Source organism: Amblyomma mixtum, chromosome 6 (genome assembly GCF_055824585.1).
Source record: "Amblyomma mixtum isolate Tamu chromosome 6, ASM5582458v1, whole genome shotgun sequence".
Lineage (NCBI taxonomy): Eukaryota > Metazoa > Arthropoda > Arachnida > Ixodida > Ixodidae > Amblyomma > Amblyomma mixtum.
In genome coordinates, this window is record NC_143017.1 from 151,374,216 (window position 1) to 151,394,046 (window position 19,831).

The 19,831-nt window shown below is 47.2% G+C and overlaps 1 protein-coding gene across 10 annotated transcripts in view; it reads right to left on the bottom strand.

Annotated features, from left to right (window-relative positions):
• Positions 1-2,525: 2,525 nt before the first annotated feature.
• LOC149340779 (bromodomain adjacent to zinc finger domain protein 2B-like) overlaps positions 2,526-19,831 on the bottom strand; it is an 84,033-nt gene continuing 66,727 nt past the window's right edge. For all 10 annotated transcript variants that reach the window (XM_089549617.1, XM_089549627.1, XM_089549625.1 and 7 more), the window contains 7 exons: positions 18,160-18,249; positions 17,498-17,554; positions 17,255-17,364; positions 16,078-16,117; positions 14,837-15,078; positions 8,846-8,989; positions 2,526-5,522 (listed from right to left, as the gene is read on the bottom strand). In XM_089549617.1, the coding sequence (XP_089405743.1) occupies positions 5,375-5,522; positions 8,846-8,989; positions 14,837-15,078; positions 16,078-16,117; positions 17,255-17,364; positions 17,498-17,554; positions 18,160-18,249 (831 nt within the window). In that variant the 3' untranslated portion in view covers positions 2,526-5,374. The remainder of the gene's footprint in view (positions 5,523-8,845; positions 8,990-14,836; positions 15,079-16,077; positions 16,118-17,254; positions 17,365-17,497; positions 17,555-18,159; positions 18,250-19,831) is intronic.

Below are 19,831 nucleotides of genomic sequence, written 5' to 3' on the forward strand. Positions count from 1 at the left end.
AATTTTTATGACGTCAGTTCACGTACACACTAAAGTTTCATCAGAATGTCAAGAGAGGGCGCCAGATACGTAAGGAGGCGTGGCGGCGTGGCGTCGCTGCCGATGTTTTGATTTTTCTTGCTAGACATATTTTCTAGCCTGGTAGCAACCGTCCGCTGCAGGCGAACCAAAGCCCTCTTTATTGGAACTCCTCGAGGTTCAAGCGTACTGTTCAAATCAGTAGCGTCAGTTGCTTTAAGCATGCAAACGCTCTCAACACCTGTAAATTATGGCGATAGCAGCAACAGCAGTGAGCGTCAACATGAGTGCTCCGTGCAGCTGACAATGGGAAACATGGAACAGCAAGAGACAGGGCGTTGTATTCCAGAAGACTACACTGAAATCAAAACAAAAAAAAAAAATCACTGCAGCTGCTAGCTGCGAAGTAGCAGCTAAAATCCTCCATTTCGCCCGATACATTAAACGCACATTCCGTGCAAACGTAACCTGTTGCCTAAACGCTGCTCGACGCCGGATGTTTACTCTGTTCAGGGGACCCAGTGAAGCCTTTTGGCTTACGTAGATAACACAAAGCAGCACTGCATTTCTTGCCTGTTAATGTCACGTGTCCCATGTATCTCAAGTTCATGTTTAGTGCCTCCCACATGGCAGCGTATGCAACTTACGCTTCCTTGTGCAGAACGCTGGACTAACAGACGGGTCGTTTCTTTTCCGCGCGATATGCGACAAGAGAAAGAACACACATCGCTCCTTTCTTTGTAACCTTTTATTTTAGAGGGCGACATGGTCTTTGCATGCGACCAACAAATGGCCCCAAAATCTTTTTCTAAGAAACACTTCTGGAATCTACAGCTATGGCATTCAACTCAGCAATTTTTTTCCTTCCGAAAATCAGTAATTTGCACCATATTACATTTAGATCATCATGTGGGCTGAATTTATAGAGGAGCAGATTATTTAATTGCATGAAATTTTGGATAGCTGGCTGTCTCAGTATACCGATTTCTTGGCGTCTAGGTCAGACATGTCAATTCGTTTGCTAAAAGAATCTGAAGGCACAGCATTTGTAATAATCAAAGCACAAATGTTCAATCATGTTTAAAAAATTTACTATTTTGCAAAGTTTATCGATGCACGAGATTTGCACCTCAAACGCTGCTATTCCAAGTGCACCGAGGTACTAATCAGGCTAAAATGAATAAACTTACAAACTAATTTAAGAACAAGAACAAAATTCAGATTTCAAATCGGCCTAAAAAGCTAAGCAAGGTGACGTAGTTTCACTAGGATTAGACTACGAATAAGTAACATATGTTTTAAAGGAGCAGTGATAACACAGCCCCCCGTGGTGTACCCCGTGTACCCATACAGTACAGGCCGTATTCCTCGTCCTCGATCCGGAGGAGTGCCTGATGCGCAGAGAGGAAGTCTCTGACATAAGCGAAGACCTTCGCCCCGCAGTTAGTGGTGCTCAAATTAGACAGTATGGTACCATGTCTAACATTGTCAAACACCCCCTCAAGATTGAGGGCGAGAATGGCCTTGTCGTTTTGTTGCATGGCTGTGGGGAATAAGAAAAATATATTTGGTTTATGGGAGTTTAACGTCCCAAAGCAACTCAGGCTATGAGGGACGCCTCAGTGAAAGGCTCCAGAAATTTCGACCACCTGGGGTTCTTTAACGTGCACAGACATCGCACAGAACACGAGCCTCTAGAATTTCGTCTCCATCGAAATTCAACCGCCATGGCTGGGATCGAACCCGCATGTTAAGGGTCAGCAGCCGTCTAAGATCGGTGCCCCTTCTTAAGCACTGTCATTTACTTATTTCACCTTGTTAAGGTAGACAGATACTTAGGCAAGTTGGTACATACTTATGAAAGAATTCGCAGCACAACACACGGAACAAGAAAGGAACAGATGGAACAGCTCACTTCATTTCATCCTACAGCCAATATTTCTTTTCAATTTGATCTGTGCTATGAACAAGACATGCTATCCAGCAAAGAAGGTGCCTTTCCATTGAAAGAGTTACTGCGTCTTGCCCATCATTATAATCAATAACGTACTGCCATTACCCAGACCAATATACAATTTCCTTGTTCTCCTAGTTCCGCTTTTATGCTCGTACTATTGGCCAGGAACGAAACACACGAGACAAAATAAGATGAGAAAAAATTGCATGTTCCATCACTTGCGTTCATGAAGTGACATGTCAGGGTTACCTGGACGTGGGCTTTCACACCAAAGAATGAATCACGGCATTTGTCCACAAATGCGAATGCACGCATGTGGAGCAGTCTGTTCACCTCCTAGAACAAACTTTTTGCCCTTCATTTTAGCCGGACAGTGCAAATAGAGCCAAGTGCAAAGAAAACATACTACTCGACAGCCAACATATGTTTAGGAGGTGTAGCTACACTCTTGTGCAGCTTTAACAACAACGCTGCGTGCACTGCTTGTTCCACTCATCACGCAGCAAGTGGTCACCATGAAGGTGCGAGAAAAACGAAAACGAGCACTGAATGTGTGGGCAAATGCAACACCTTTAATGCAGAAATGGAGTTACGGATCCAGACTGCAATTTGTTCACAGAGATGTATGGAGCAACAAATCATACAGTGTCCTGTGGAATTCACACCATATACCAAGGTACACAACCTGTGCTACAGTGCTCCGAGGCTGTGTTTTACAGCTGACAAAAAAGGCATGTACGCCCCTCCAGCATAAGCCAATGCAAAAAGAAAAAAAAAATGGTTTGCACCACAGCACCTACCCTGGCATAGGTTAAAAGCAAACAGCATTTTGGCGACATTCCTCTCCACATCCACTACCTTGTGTGAAGAAACAAACATTCTGCAACAAAATCCGTCAACAAGATGGGTTTCATCTTGTAGCGGGTCCTGCTCAATAAACATTAATACTACTACTTTATTGCCAGCGGCAAGCCTATACAAAAGTAATGGCACTAGCAGAGTGCACTATAACAGCTCGTGGCATGTGTGGAGACTCCACATCAAACCAAAGCACAAACAGAACACTGAAACAAAAATAGCCTTGGCGTCAAGATTTAAATGCTTGGTTTCCGTTATTTTGTACCAGCCACATCGTCACGTTTACTGTTACCATTTTCAGTGGCTTAACAAGCCTTGTTAATGTTTAATCTTTATTTACATAGGGAATCTTCCAACATAAAAACTCAATGAGTATATAAATATGTAGCCACAACACACGTGGTGGACAGGGTTTCAGACGACACAGCCATCACTTGCCGTCTAAATGATTATGGTCACCGCGACACACGTACAGATGTCTCCTACTACAGCGCTCCTCGCAATGTTGTGCAGTGGTGGTGAAAAATAAATAAATTACGCGCAAGAGAGAGTCAACCTATACACAAGACAACCCCTGCCCTGCCGAGCCTTGGAAAAGCTTCCCCGAGCCTGCGCAGCCAAGGAAGCTTCTCTCGGAAGCAACTAATAATAAAAATGAAACCTTTACAGCATTGCGCATGATGGCCATTCACATGTCTGCTTGAGCATTATGCAATGTGTACGTCCTAAAATCAGAAGACTGTGAGCACACAATTTAAAGAAAAGAAAAAAAAGGTCCGTAACGCTGCCTTTGGAAAACGGAATGAAAAATGGATGTCATTTTCCTTCGTGTGACAACAGCATGAAACATATGAGGCACAGTGAATGAAGCTTTTTTCTTTTTCAGCAGCACATAAACCGAGGAAACAACAAAAATTTACCCTGGTTGCAACTAAGGTTCTGAGGTAAGACAGGGGACATGTCATTTCAAGACAGGACAAGTTAAAAAAAGAAAGAAAAAAAAAGTGAGCAGAAGGGGCATCGCAAGAATGTAAAAAAAAAAGAATGAAGTATATGCAGCCCCTGAATCTTCAGGTGCGTTTGTGCAAGGTATGAGAGGCGCCACATGACAAGGACTCCGCTTTTGCCTCCGCCTTGAAAGAAGAGCAACAGAGGTGCCAGTGCAGCGAGCACCGACGTGAGTCAATGCCTCGCAAGCCAACAGCTAACATCAACAACAAGGCGCAGAAGGCGATTACTTTTTTCTTTGTGCCTTCTACAAAATGGGCCGAAAGGCAGCCTTCGCACAACCCAGCAGTTGGCTTATTACTGCGCACCAGTGAAAGAGCTTGCTGTCGAGCAAGACACACGCACGCAACACACAAGACAGAAAGAAAGCAACAGCTGGCATCCACCAAAGAGTGCAGCGCCTCAGGAACGTCTCGGGTGTCGCATAAAGTTGGCAGCAATCGTGGCGAAAGTGGAGAGCATTTCAGGAGGAAGAGAGAGTCTCCGGCCACGCTCTGCAGACAGCATGCAGCCAATGCAGCTTTGGGGAGGAGCAATGATTGTACTAGTGATGGACAGTGTTACGACAATCTGCGATGAAACAACAAGAAATGGGGGAGGGGGTGGAAAGGGGAGACATTTCGGAAGCACTGCAAAGAAAATATGCACTGCAGTGACAGCCACTGGCACATGAGGGGGTTCTCTTTACTGGTTCTTCAGACCCCTCCTGTGTGACGAACACAGGAGAGAGGTGTGAGCAACGTGTACCTTTCAGTTTATGCAGGCACTTTCCCCAACTCTTTCAAGCATCCCACATTCCTCCTCACTCGCATCTGATGAATGGAAAGGACGCAGTACTAAGGACCAAAACATAGTCATTATAACAACAACCGAGCAGTTGCCAACGAAAAAAAAAAAGCAATGAGCGAAAGACGTCAATGACAGAGGAAGGCAGTCATTCCAGTAATACAACCACGTGCAGAAATGTGACACAACATAAGACAGAGAGAGAAAAAAAAGAGAGAGACAGTCACCTCCCCATCGCCCTTGCAAACATGTGACCCACGCTTCTGCTTCCTAGGCTTTTCTTTGCTTTGTCAAATCCACTGAGCTGCTGCAAACACAATGCTGTACAGCACCCTCCCTCCTGTCACAGTACAAAGTGTCTCAGGGGAAGCAGCACACTCTGGAACAACCACAACCTTGTTGGATGTCAGCCCTGGCCAAAGAAACAAGCAAAAAGGCTGCACTGGTACATGTGCGCTTTTTTTGAGGAAATTAGCGTACAATATCGGAGTAAAAAAAGTGTGTATAAATATAGCACTATGTATATATATATATTTATATATATATGGTATGTATAAATGTAACAAAAAAAGAGCCAACTGTGGGGCCATAAAGAAACCAGAAAGAGGGAGAAAAAAAAAACGAGAGAGAGAGAGAAGTGGAAAATCATGAATTGTGGTGACAGTGTGCGGGTGGATGGTGAAGCCCCAGTGTGATGGGTGGTTGTGCCTTGTGGCAGTGGAGCGAAGGACGTGGGAGGGTCGGGATTCAGGAGGTGAGCTCCTCCCAGCGGCTCTCGAAGAAGTTGCGCATGTTGTGACCTGCCTGGCCCACCGGGGAGTCGTCCTCATTGAAGGTCTCGCAATTGTCGAAAATGAGCCGCACGTCCAGAGCAAACTCGTCCTTGCCCTTGTACCTGTGCACGCGCAGGAGGAGAACGTGTCTTAAACAATGCTGCGCAACAACTGTCAGTGGCACCAGAGCTCAATGTGGCAGCAGTTCCTTGGCATCTGCTGAGCACTGTACTTCTTTACTTACTTATTTACACCCCAATAGCTCACAGACAGCAGTACAAAGCACAGTTCTGAAGAACATCACACAGAAAGAACAAATACAAACAAAAACTCAACTGCAAATACAGCAGGACCTCGATAATATGTTCCTGGTGTACCGTATTTACTCACATAATAGGCACACCCCTAGTTCGGTCGCGAAAAATCATTTTTTATTTCCGCGCATAATAGGCGCACCCCGAACTGTGATCAGTACTGTATTTACACGATTGCAAGACGACGCCTCGCCGCCCGCCGCCCCCCAATCTTTATTTTAACAAGGTTTTTGCTGAACTGACTACTCGTCCTCACTACTGCTGCTGCCGTCGCAGCTGCTGCAGACCCACAGCACGTACAACGACATCGCGTAGAACAGCCGCACGCAGCTTCCAGGGATGCTCACTTTAAACGCCTGTTTGGAAAGCTTCATCTCCAGCCAGAAACGTTCCCGACTTAGGCCCGCAAAAACCTCGGCACTTGGAGTCGCGTACGAAAATTTAGGCACGCCGCAGTCGCAACTGCCGCACTTCTCGACCACGTCGAATTTCCGACCTGCCGCACGCTTGCCATGTTAGAGAGCAAACTCCCAGCTGTGTAGCTATTAAGGTGCTTGCCCGTCGAGCTAAAACAGCAACGCTCGGCGGCAAAGCCACAAACCACGATGAGCTAACGTGCTACCGTAGATCCCAGCACTTGACAGCAACAAAAAAAACTGGAGCTGGTGATGCTGATGGCGATATGGATAGCGAAAGCTCGCGGCGGAGAAAAACGTTGATGACGATGATGAGCTTGGCCTCGGGCGCCCTCAGTGGGCAGTGTCTGGAAGCTCCTGTGCGCATGTGTGGCCTCCACGATCAAGCGCCCATTGCACGCAGACGGCGCCAATCGCGGAGGCCTCAGCGCGTACATTTCGAAGGCTATTACCGCGTGGGTCATGGAAAGTTTCGGTGCGGCCCTTACACGGATTTTTAAAAAAAATATTTTCTTCGGGAAAACAGGGTGCGGCCCGTACATGAGTGCGTTTATGCAATATGTTCAATTTTGCGAGTCGAAAAACTTCAGGAAATTTTATCCCGCGTAATAGGCGCACCCCGAACTTTGAGCCGGATTTTCTGGAAAAAAAAGTGCGCCTATTATGCGAGTAAATACGGTATATGCTGTGGGGACGCCTTCGTCCCCTGCGTTCACTTTCCCGCATTGCACCCCACTGTTGTCAGCTGCCCCCGAAAAGCACTCCTCTCGGTTCGGTTACTTCTAACTAACAAGGGAGGGCGCTCGCGTCGCAGCGACACCAGCGCCACGGATGGCGTTTTGCTGCGCGCGCGCGAGGGATAGCTGGCTCTCTTCTCCCCGGGACAGGATAGCGTGTGGACGTTCACGCGCAAAGCTCCGCTCTTGGCCGCGGGCGTCCTCGTGTGGAAACGTCTTCCCCTCAGCTCGTTCCGTCGGGCCTCGGAGTTTATCCCTTTGCCCTACCGTGGGCGGACGTTCGCTCGTAGCCGTGCTGGTGAGTCGGACATCCTAGATTCCTCAGTGTATTTTGTTGCTAGCTGGCGTTATTGTTGCTATAGCAATAAATGCCTTGTTTGTGTCAGCCAGTGTGTCGTTCCTTTGTTCCCGTAGAGCACGGCCCGCCGTGGTCGGCGTGCGCTCAGTAGCGTACGCAACCACGGGGTGGGGTCCGCGCGGTTTTGAACTGAGTCAGCCGCGCTTAAACGGGGAGAACGTGTTTATCTCCCCCATTGTAACCCCACAATGCTCAAAATCATGAGCAGTAAAAATGGCACACAGAGTTGCACTATTTCTCTGGTAAATACATTTCTGCACAGCACCATTTCCCAGTAGTACAAAACTTTACAACTTCGCTAAATACTGACTGCACAATACATTTAGCGACCATAGCTAACCTAATGCCACGCTGTTCTTATCTTAAAATTAAGTAACCATTGCTCAATCTCTCGGCAAATAAATTTACCGTGATGCATTCCATTTTTTTTTTTTACAGTACACCCTTAGGACCGAAAATGTATGTGGAAAGTTACTCCTTGCGTTCCAATAGAATATTATGTGGAGACAACAGCCTATTGTGTCACATTTACTTGCATATTGATTCATGCGTTGTGCAGCTTTTCCCTTAAGATTAGGAAAAAAAAAAATGCCACACTGGTCAACCAATGAAAGCCCCAAACAATAAATATCAACTAAGGTGATCGGCGTGGCACGCCAAACATTTGAGCAAAGGAGGGGCAGCCAAGGATTTGCCACAGGAGACCTCGCACTTGCATACCAAGCACGAATTTGATGCATTGTCCCGAGGAAACACTGTAGAATACACGAGATGTAAAGTTCTTTGTGTTGTTCTATTAAAGGTTGGCATACTCCTTCAAAGTCTGGAGCACCAAAAATGTTGGTAGTGACAGTCAATCAATGATGGTAGCGATCTACTTCAGATGCACAGAAACCTTGACGTTGCTACTGCACAAGAAAAGCTTCTTCACTCCTTTCCTCGTTGTTGGTATCTGACGCACTTTTCAGAGACATCAAACTCGCGTGCTGCGATGCAATTTTCCAACAGCTCTGCATGTGAGACGATGACTCGTTTAAATGTTGCCGAGAACTGCCATCAACGCTTGGAAGGTACGACTCGCCGTGCAATTGAGCGACAGGGATATGTTTCATTTTTAAGGGAGGCCTCTAAGCGCATGGTTGACATGGTGATGATACAGCAAGACTATGGGCTTACCTTCATATTGGTCTTATCAGATAATCTGTTGTGAGGCCTTCTTGAAACAGAATGGGCGCCTGAAAGCCATTTTTTTGCGGTACTTACATTAATAAATTTCTGCCCTTCTCTCCGCATACTGCAGCCTCGTTCCTAGTGTTACATAGGTGTTTTTTTTTGTTTTTCGTTAACACATTCACAAAGTTGACCCTCGCGTTACAATTGCGGTTGCATTACATTCGGGTAAATACGGTGCACCTCTGTGCTGGCAAGTGTCATACTATTAAGTTTTCAAGAGCACAGCCCACCATGAATGGCTTGAGGAAACTGGGCAAGGTGACAGCATGCACACTAGCTGTGGAGAATGCACCTTCCATTCCTGTCTCCAAATGCCTGTTGTTATTTGGTATTTGACATTAGGAGCAATTACTGCTACCACCCCTTTAAGTCCATGACAAAACTCACTGGTTTGACTCTAGCTTGGAGCGCATTGTGCTGACATCCATGGGCTTCTTGATGAACTTCCGGTAGGAGGGAAACTGCTTTGTGTTGACAGGGAGGAGGAATGGCCAGGCATCCTTGTGCTGCTCAAGCTCCTCCAAAATTTGCCTGAAAAAAAATAAGAACACAAGAGATGTTGCTTGATTTCTGGAAACCTAAGGACACCAAAGGCTGCAAAAATAACTGTTCACAAACACACTAAATGCTGGGAAAAGCAATCCATTTAGTGTAATCTAGAGAAAGAGCGCAAGAGCTGGAACAGCAGGAAGGGCAAAGATGTCACCCACATGAACGCAGAACTGTTCTGCAACTGGAATTAAAATTGACAATTATCCTTAACCTACTGGGTGAAAAGCCAACGCACAATTACTATAATCATCCACAGATAAGCTAACCAAAATTCGGGCATCTTCTAGCCACTGTTAAGGCTTCAAAAACGGGCTGTGCAAATTATGTGGAATTTCATGTACATGTACAGTAAAACCTCGTTAAAACATAGCCGCTTAAACAGTACTTCCGTTTTAAAAGTAGTAAAGTCAAGTCCCCGACTCAGCACCCATTGAACATAATGCATTTTGCATCCGCATGAACCGAACCAGCTTATCGCAGTCGTATCGGTTAGCACTAGCCATTTTCACTTTTCGTCGCATTCGCACGCGATGAATTCATGACAATAGCACCGACTCAAAGGATAGTTCAGCTAGCGACGCAACAATCTTCCATAAATACTGCCGACGGGCGGCAAGCCACACAGCCAATGACAAATTGGCGCCAAAGTTAGAGTTCAACCGTAGTAACCGATGATGAAGATACACCTAGTGGTATCTTTGGGAGTTTTTTTGCAGCAGCCGCAATAACTACCCGTGGCCTCCGCGATCAGCTCCGGTGGCGCACTGATGCGGAGGCCACGAACTACCGCAGTGGTATGGCAGTGACACATCCACCCACCTCCCCTAGCGGACCCGGTTTTGGGCCAGTCCGCGCGAACACCTTCCCCCCCCCCCCCCCCCCCCCCCCCTCCCCGCACCTCAATGGTTCAGACCTTATTTTGCCTCCGCCCGCTACGAACGTAACTGGAGGAGGATTTGGCACTTGTGGCCCTGGCGTTTGTAAATTCCTGAACAAAGGCCGCGCGAGCGTTAGCCCAGTCAGCTTTCACACGTGCATTGTTTCCTTGAGCAGAGCCCACCGAGAGGTCGAGATTTCGCGGTTCCCATCATGCCGAAGCTTGGACAGAAGCACCGGGTGCTCAGCATCAAAGACAAGTTGGAGATAGTCCATTCTATCGAGAGTGGAGCAAAGAGATCTGTGTTGGCACGCGAGGGAGACCTACCGCTGACAACTGTTTGTGGCATTTGGAACGCCAGGGAAAAGCTGCTCGGCAATGTTGCCGCCACTGGGAAAAGATGTCGAGTACAAGGCACAACATTTCCGGATGTGGAGGAGGTGCTGGTGCTCAGACAAAAAATCTGCTTGTTAGCGGACCTCTCCTCACTGAGAAGGCCCGGGTTTTCGCCTCAAAACTGAACCACGACGACTTTGAGTGCAGCAATGGCTGGCTGGCGAGGTTTAATGTGAGGCATGGCATCAGCACAAAGACCATAGCTGGAGAAGGTGCCGTAGCTGATGTGGATGGCACAGAATATTGGAGGAGTGGCCAGCTGGGACAAATCTTGAAGGACTACGCGCCTGATGATATTTTTAACATGGACAAGTCCAGGCTGTTTTTCAAGCTGCTGCCAAATAGAACCCTTGCGTTCAAGGGAGAATTGTGCACCGGTGGCAAGCATGCGAAGGACCGGATTTCAGTTGCATTCGGAGTTAATATGTCAGGTAGCGAGAAACTGCCGCTTCTTGTCATTGGCAAGTCAGCGAAGCCGAGGTATTTCAAGAGCGCCCGACTGCCATCAGGAGTCTTCTACAGAAACAACACTAAATCGTGGATGGCCGGGAAACTTTTTGAATAGTATGTGCGCCTCACTGCCTGCCGTTTTGAGGTGAAAGGAAGAAGTGTTGTTATGATTCTTGATAACGCACCGGCACACGTCGCACTGGACGATCTGAAGGTTGTTAAGTTAGTGTTTTCGCCGCCGAACACTACAGCGATCGCCCAGCCCTTAGACCAAGGGGCCATTCGAGCTGTTAAGCAGCTGTACAGAAAAAACCTGCTGCACAGGATGCTGCTAGCACTCGAATGTGACAAGGTGTACACCATTGACCTGCTGGGTGCGATTCACCTGCTGGAATACGAATGGTGACAAGTAGAGTCTGCAACCGTGCAAAACTGTTTCAAGCATGCAGGTTTTAGTGAACCAAGTGACGCAGACGACGCAAGCGACATCCGCGACATTGCAGACCAAGCTTGTGATGGCCTGCTCGCTGAAGTTCTTGAGAGGGAAGGTGCTTCAGAAGCCATTACCTTCTCAGATTTCATGGACGTCAACAGCGAAGTGGAAACTTTGCCAGAACTGTCCGACGGAGCCATTGTTGACTCAGTTGTGGCCGAAGTGTCACCAACAACCAGTGATGAGGACAACATAGAAAGTGTGGGTGATTCTGGCCCAACAATGGCAGAGGCTGCGCGTACTGTAAATGTCATGCGGCTGTTTGCCGAAAAAAGGGGACTGCCGAGAAGCTCGCTCGCGGCGTAAATGAGTTTGAGGCTGCTGTTGTCGACTGCCAGAACACCGCGGCATCAAACGAAGATTGCAGACTTTTTCAGTGCAAAATAAAGGCTGCATGTTTTTTTTTTCTTCTTTCAACTACTACTGATCTCTGTTTTTGTGTTTTGGCAGGTAAGTGGGTGATTTTATGCTACTCCTGTTCAGTGGCACTACCGTTTAGCACATACTTTTTTCGCGTTCCAGACAACTACGGTTTAACGAGGTTTCCCTGTACTTGAGAAAAAAAAAAGTACAACAAAGGTCATGACATGCAGTATATATGCTATACATTACGTCGACCCCTCAACTCGCATCCCTCACTGGCCCAAAAAATCGATAGAATCGCAAAGCCAGCAGTCTGAGCAAATGGAAATAAAAAGACCATAAAATGACATATTCAAAATGCAAAGATAGCTTTTAAAATGGGAACAACATGTCATCTTTACTTGGAAATATCACAGGCACGCTACTCACCGTTGATCTTATAACATATGGTCGAACTTCAAACGCAGTTTTCCCAGTTTCTTATTTATGGTCCGTTTACTCAACCCAACACAACTTTCTGATAACATTTTTTGTTTCATGAAAATAACTTTTGTACAATTTTCTTTAGGAAGAACTGGGGGCACACGATGACATTCTTAAAGGGACAATGAGGAGAGCTGTATTATTATTTTTTTTACAGCAAAATCCGATAGTTCGGCATTTCATGGCTTTGTTGCCACTTGGCTGGCAGCGAAAGATGCATTTATTTCTAAGAAATTTGGATTCGAAGTTGAAAAAGTTTTTCGCGCCGCTCTGATTCAAACTTGGAATTCTCCTATGACGACACAGGACTAAGTGACGTGAAACATGGCGTGCACATGACGTAGCGCAGACTCTGTGATTTCTGGCGGCCAACAGTGCGGCCTAGCAGCAGCCGAAAAGAAAGCTACCGCCGGCCGCACGTTGAAGGCACGACCTACTGTATAATGGGCGACCTGCGCGTGCGCCGCCGCCCCAGCGCCGAAGTTTTGCTTTTGCTTGTGCTGTATTTTTTAGTTCTCTAAGCCGCCACCGCTGAGAGTGGCGCTGTAACTCACCCCCACGACGAAACTAACGAAACCGAAGAGACGGCGACCGGCTGCGGAGCACTGCGACCTACCACGCGTGGGCCCTCGATTTACGTGCTGAGCGGCCGCTAAGCTGGGTGCCGAAGAGTTCTTTTTAAGTAGGCAGGTTGTCACTTAACCGGAGGAAGCTTTGGCGTGCCGTGTGCCTGTGGGTGGCGGCGAATGCCTCCGCGTTTGCGGCATCTTCCCGCAGTATGGTCTACTGTTGCGTGCCGCTCTGCAAGTCGAGCGGGCGAACGTCAACAGGGATCTCCTTTCGTGAAAGGACCGCAGCCACTAAAACGGTCCGCAGCTGTGGTGCTACCGTCAGCTGTAAAAAATCCACTATTTCAGTGCTCCATGGATGACAGTGTGGCCCATAGAATGAGGCTTGTGAAGCTCGTGTGTCACAAATTCATGAGGCCCTTTCTCACTAACTTCACTGGCCAGCTGACTGAGCGCAATGCAAAAAGAAAATTATTGAACAAGAAACCTTGCTCTCGAAAAGTACTGAAAGTATAGCACTTATTTCTGTGATGGCACAATAACGCACCACTGGCACTTATTTTTCAGCACATGCTTTTGGAATCATTTGTTAAATCTGCATGAACAGAACACTCGCAGCTCAGCTCACCCTGAAAATTTCCACAAATATTGCATGCATTAAAGTTGGCAATCTCGCCCTTTCAAAAGACTCATCACTAAAGTTTGTGTTCAAAAGCTTAAGCGCACGACAAAAAACAAGGGGGAAGAGGCCGAGCTCGCGTATTACACTGGACAGCCTGCCCGTCAAATACGTAACACCGAGGAATGAACGTGCACGGGAGTCGAGAAGGGAGACTGCCAATCTACTCCAACTGTGCTGCTATCGCCCGCCAACTAAAAACAGTGAAAACGCGGTTAAAGAGCAGAAAAGGCGAATGCCGTCGCCACTGGTCGTAGCAATCGCGTCCGTCGAAAGAACGACGGCGGCATGACCTCCCGCCGCCGCCGCCGCCCCCCAGCCCCGGAGCTCTTTCCCGCAACATTGCCACTCTCATTTCACTGGCCCGCGGCTTTACCTTGCCGCAACCATCTCTCATGCCAAATAATGGCTTCGCAAACTATTCCGCGGAACTCCGCGCCGCCGGCGCCGGTCGCTTGCAGGCACAGCCGAAGCGCTTGAAACGCTGCTGAGGGGGTGAATTTTAGCGGCACCTACCGGCTGGCTTGGTCCCTACTCAGAGGTCACGTGGTATTTCTTCGGCCGCGCGCTCCCGTAGAGGGTGGCGCGATGCGCAGGTCGCCCATTATACAGTAGGTCGTGGTTGAAGGCATCTATCGGCTATTGCGGCCGTCGCTACCGTCGCTTCATTTACGTTTGCACTGGCGTTTTGCCAGCGTTACGATCGATCCCGTTCTCGAAGTCGTCAACTAAGTTATAGCAAATAGACGCCTTTAGCATACCGTGTACCTTGTTACCGTTAGCGGAATACCGGGAGCCCGCCTACCGCCGGTGATCAGGCGCTGATTGGTCCCGCTGCTGCAGGAGCGCGCGTAGTTGCCGGGTAGTGGCGCCATCTGGCGACGTCAAGGCATGCATTGGCTGTGCCTCAGTGATTCGTGGCTTCTCGTGTTCTAGGGTTGCTAGAACAATTGGTTCTAGCAACACAGTTTTGTCCTATGACGTCATCACGCTTGTACTTGCGAGTTTGGCCTGTGGCGGCGATACCTGTATTTTGGTTCTGGCTCTTTTCTACGTTACAAGAGCTTTGCTGTCAGTATGAGTGGCGTTTTTGTAATCAGGAGCTGGTATTCTGTCGATACAAGCCAACTTCAATTTCTCCTCAGTGTCCCTTTAATTTTTCTGTATAGATCATGTATAGATAATAATTAACAACAATTATTTTAATGAGTTGCAGTGTCAAATACTTCAACTGTTTCTTCAACTGTACCTACATACTAGTACTTACTACAGCACATTGAATGCCATATCAAAGAGGTGGTCCTGCAAGTGGCACTGCTGCATGCTCACACTATCAGTTTTCTTTCCTCACTAGTGCAAGAAATGCACCTCAGATACTCAGCTCGTTTACATTCTCGCATCCTGTACAACCAGCAAGCAGCCTCCATTGTGTGAGAAAAAAAAAAAAAGAGTCCTATGGGCGTTAGCTTTCCGACTTGCGCACTTCCCTCTACACGCAGAGCAACCTGGCACGCACCTGCAGGCAGCCATGTCCTTGAGCACCTGTGCCTTGTTCTTCTCCCGGCGCTCGCCACCCTTGGATGCCTTGGTGGCCTGGGCGGAAGACGTGGAGGAGGACGAGGTGCCTGTTGCCGGGGTGGACGTCTCAGCGGTGGCGGCAGCAGCAGCAGCAGCCGAAGACTTCTTGCTGGGGCTGCTAGACTCCTTGGCTGGCTCCTTGTCATGGTGGCCTTTAGACGGACGCCCCTTTTTGCGGCCCTGCACACAGATCACGCCGAGGGCACGCAGGCGATTAAGTACGCAGCAGCACACATAGGCACCATGTTGGCTTTTGCTCCATTCTTCTTAAGTTTCTTGCAGTTAACTAGAAGGAAAACCTGAAGCAAACCTGGTGAACTGTATACAACACTGCACACCTGATACTTTCCATAATGCTGCTCCTTGACTGCTCTTGGTTCATGCATTCGAGCAATAAGAAACTTTTGCGTATGGATCAATTTATGAATCAAATAAGAGACTGCATGGGTGTCATCAAAAAGAAACCAAACTGTTGATATGTTGATGTCCTTACTACTGAATACCCAGTTGCTCTGCACATTTTGGATGCATGCATTTACCTCTTCATGCCGAGAAGCATTGCAGCTCACTTATCAGAACTGAAGTTTCTTGAGATGTGTCCATAATCTGCCACTAACTGGCATTAAAATAATAACACCAGTGTCTTGCTCACGATAAACATCAGACTTGTTTATGGTCGACAGCATGAGTTCAACAACCAGACACATTCAAGTCAACTTACATCAAAATGTGTGAAGATAGTCCATTCACAAAAATTAAGGGAACTTTGTGGCATCCAAAGAAACAATAAAGCAGTGCCAAGAAAAAAAAAATGAGGAGGTAATTAAACTACCTTCACAAAAGATAATTGGGATGTGCAGATTTAATTCAACCTTTCTTAGCCCCATTTTAAAATAATAACAAGTAATAATTAAAAATAATCAGTCGTGGTGGCCCACCTCTCCTCAATATGGAGCCAGCAACGCATGTATAAGTGCTATTGGGATGATCTTCAAATACGTCTCCCTCACCCGTAAAGGACACACATGACCACGGACCAAATATAGCAGTCTATGGACGCTTGAGCTGTGTCCCTCAGTGCCAGCTCTCATTCAAATCGTGGTCATGCAAAAAACAGCTAATTGAACTTTCTGTAATGGGGTGGAACGCTATGCAAACTGGTGTGAAGACACTGCTTACCTTTGCGCAGCCAGAGCAGCACCATTTTCCTTTGGGAGGTCTGAAAGAAAGAAAGAAAAACAGGTTGGAGCCCATGAAGAGGAAACATTTAACATGAAAGAAATTTGTCTTCTGTCTGCAGGCTGCAGACATGACAGCCAACACCATCCAAGAATACAAAACCGGCTCCATACTTTCGTACAAGTGATCCAAGGTGCAAAAACAGAAGTTTCTTGCTACAGCTGTTTTCTCAAACTTACTTGGTTTGATGTTCTTTCCTGCAGCTTCATGCAGGGCAGCAGCCAATGTAGCGACTAACTGCAGTGCACCTGCAGCTAGTGTATCTACAGTGCAGTGGTGGTGCGCGGTATGCACTACGCTAAAAGGTTAAGGTTCATAGGGTTTAACGTCCCAAAGCGACTCAGGCCATGAGAGACGCCGTAGTGAAGGGCTCCGAAAATTTCGACCACCTGGGGCTCTTTAACGTGCACTGACATCGCACAGTACACGGGCCTCTAGAATTTCACCTCCACTGAAATTCAACAGCCGCAGCCGGGATCGAACCCGTGTCTTTTGGGTCAGCAGCCGAGCGCCATAACCAGTGAGCAACCGCGGTGGCTACACTACGCTATGGTAAATTGGGTTTTGAGGAAAGGAAATGGCACAGTATCTGTCTCACATATCTCAGAGGACACCATATCTCGTAGTATCGCACAGCACATCGCAACGCGGCCGCCGCGGTCGGGTTCGAACCCGGGTACTCCGGCTCGGTAGATGAGCGCCTTACCACTGAGCCACCGCGGCGGGTCAATGCTAAAAGTCTCTGATGTCAATTGCTTACAGTGCTTCCTCAAGTCAATGTCTAGCAGAAGCACTGGCATAGAAGTGCACCCCCCGCCCCTAGCACTGTCCATGTGGCCATTCTTGTTCCGTTGCTGTGAGAAGTTAACCAAGTTCCATGTCGACCAGTCTTATTTCTTTGCTGTGTTCATATAACTAAAAAAAACCATTTAATCCAAATATTTTTCGCGGCCCCATTGACTTTGAATTAAAGAGAATTTATTGTAGCTGTATCAATCTAACGCATAAAGCAGATTGTGCAAATATCCATTACCGACCTGAGGGGGGGACAAAGAAAACGGGTCTCTGAAGGTGTACCCAGCTACACAGAGTACACATGACAAGTGGGCGTACTTACTTAGATAGCGGTGGATCCAAGCAGGTGAGGTGGAAGACCTTTGGACAAGCGTCGCAGCGCACCAGCTTGCCTTTCTTTCCACACAGGATGCACACTTTTTCGTCTTGGGTCTGCACCACACCACACGTCACAGAAAAAGAAAAAAAGCATTTTCAGGTCTACAGCACAAAGAAAAAATAAAAGTCCCTTGCAACACACTCTTTTTCACTGAGCGTCCCACAAGAGAGGGAAGAGGCTACCCACCTTGTTCAGGCACTCGTAGCAGTACCAGTCGCCAGCTGGAATGCGATCCATTTTGGGCTGCATTGACAAGTGATTCTGTATCAGCACTTGTAATCTCACAAATAAGCAGCACCATTTGCCCTCATAGGTTTCCATTCCACCCTTAAAATTCACGCAACATCAGGGAAAAACAACAGCCCTCTTACAGTGGTGCAAGCTCAACTGGCTCTTGGGCAAGCCATGAAATAAGTCGCCAAAGAGCAATGCCTAGATGGCAGGGATGGAGCACACAGAGACATCCGTGCTCAATCCACTGGTACGAATTCCAGCTGATTGCCTAGCGAGGCAATGCGGAAATAATTTTCCCTCAAACCTCCTTCCCGCATACTCCTGTCCATGACAGTGTACTTTAGTTGGTTGGTTTATGGGGTTTAACGTCCCAAAGCGACTAAGGCTATGAGAGACGCCGTAGTGGAGGGCTCCGGAAATTTCGACCACCTGGGGTTCTTTAACGTGCACTGACATCGCACAGTACACGGGCCTCGAATTTCTCCTCCAAAGAAATTCAGCCGCCGCGGCCGGGATCTAACCCACGTCTTTCGGGCCAGCAGCCGAGCACCATAGCCACTGAGCCACCGCGGCGGCAGTGTACTTTAGTAATCGACACTGTGTGCTATACTCACCTTGAAACAGTAGGTGTGGTAGCCCTTATCACATCCATCACAAAGCAGAAGCATGCCTTCATTGTCTCCACTGTGGCAGAATTGGCAGCTCTGTAAGTCAGAAAAAAAATAATAATAATTTAACAAAAACCTAAAATTACAGGGTATTTATATGCATCAACTAATCCTAGATGAAAAAGTGTAAATATTTTATTGAAGTGGTTGGCTAAAACACTGCAGTGTTCTCCTTGTAGAGTGGTTAGTACTACTTTATAGTCATGTGCAACTAATATGATCCCAATTAACATCAGTGACCTGAATTATGGGCAATTTTTCTGGCAACCAAACGTTTTCAACGCATCTGCCCCTCATTTATATGGAAACTCGCTCTTCGGCCAAAGGACAGGGCGGAAATGCACGAAGGCCACTGCAGCCCATGCATTATTGCCATTTTAATATGGACAGCTATAAGAAGTAAATCTCGACTGTCCCAACCAGATCCTTCCTTTCCTTTATTTTGAATTCAGGACACCAGCAAAAGGCAGTGCGAAAGTTGGTTTGGTTGGTTTTTGGGGTTTAGCATCCCAAAGCGACTCGGGCTATGCAGGATGTCACAGTGGATGGAGGCCTCCGGATAATTTCAACCACCTGGGGTTTTTTACGCGCACTGACATAGCACAGTGCACGGGACTCTAGCACTTCGCCTCCATCGAAATGTGACTGCCACAGCTGGGATCGAACTTCCACCTTTTGGGTCAGCAGCCGAGCGCCATAATGCTGAGCCACCTCAGCAGTGCTAAAGTGCAAATGCCTGAATGCCAGCCCTTTTTTCCCCCTCTCTTCACGACTTACAGTGCCAAGGCACCCAGTCAGTGCACCGTATGATTTGTGTACTGCACCAATGGCTGGGAGAAAAACTATTCTGTAGCCTCCACTATTTTGAGAGCTGCTTTTGGCAACCGTTACCCGACTGAGTGCAGCTATGTACTGTCAGTTCATGGGATGTGAACAGTCGCAGGAGACAAGGGCAGCTGCAACAATGCACTTCTAGCTCACAAGGTTTTGTCTAATTTCAACGTCCCTTCTCATCATGCATTTACAGAAGCAGCAGATTTGGCTTTTTTTTAACACAATTTTTCTTCATCACGATTCGTTACCAGAGAAGACTCGCTTTATGGACACTTTTGCCCAGGAAGCAAAGTGTTTCTACAAACGAGGCACAACCATTATCTTATCACATATTCCGACAGCAATATTTACTGCCTGGTGTCCTTCATTTTGAAATGTTCATAGTGCAGCTTGACACCAAGGCACATGCTATGATATTCATGATGTAAACAGTGCGAACTACAAAGGACAAGAAAAGAAGGGACACAGGACAAGCGCTGACTTGCAACTAAAAGGTTTATTCACTGAAACCTTCTTATATGAAGAAAAAAACCAAAGGGAAGAAACAACACAAAAAATTAAAAATCATGAAACGCAACATTCGTCAGGTGCTCCCGAGAAAATTCATCTCCCTATCGCAAAGGAAAACCGATGGTTTGCTGACGCAATTCAGTTGATCCCCTGCGATGTGAAAAGCCTCGACAACTTCTCGTGTCGTCTGATCACTGTGGGTGTATAGTACACGTGTTTGATTGAATAATGCAGTGCATTTTTTTCTTTTCTTTTTCTTTTCAAACACGTGCAC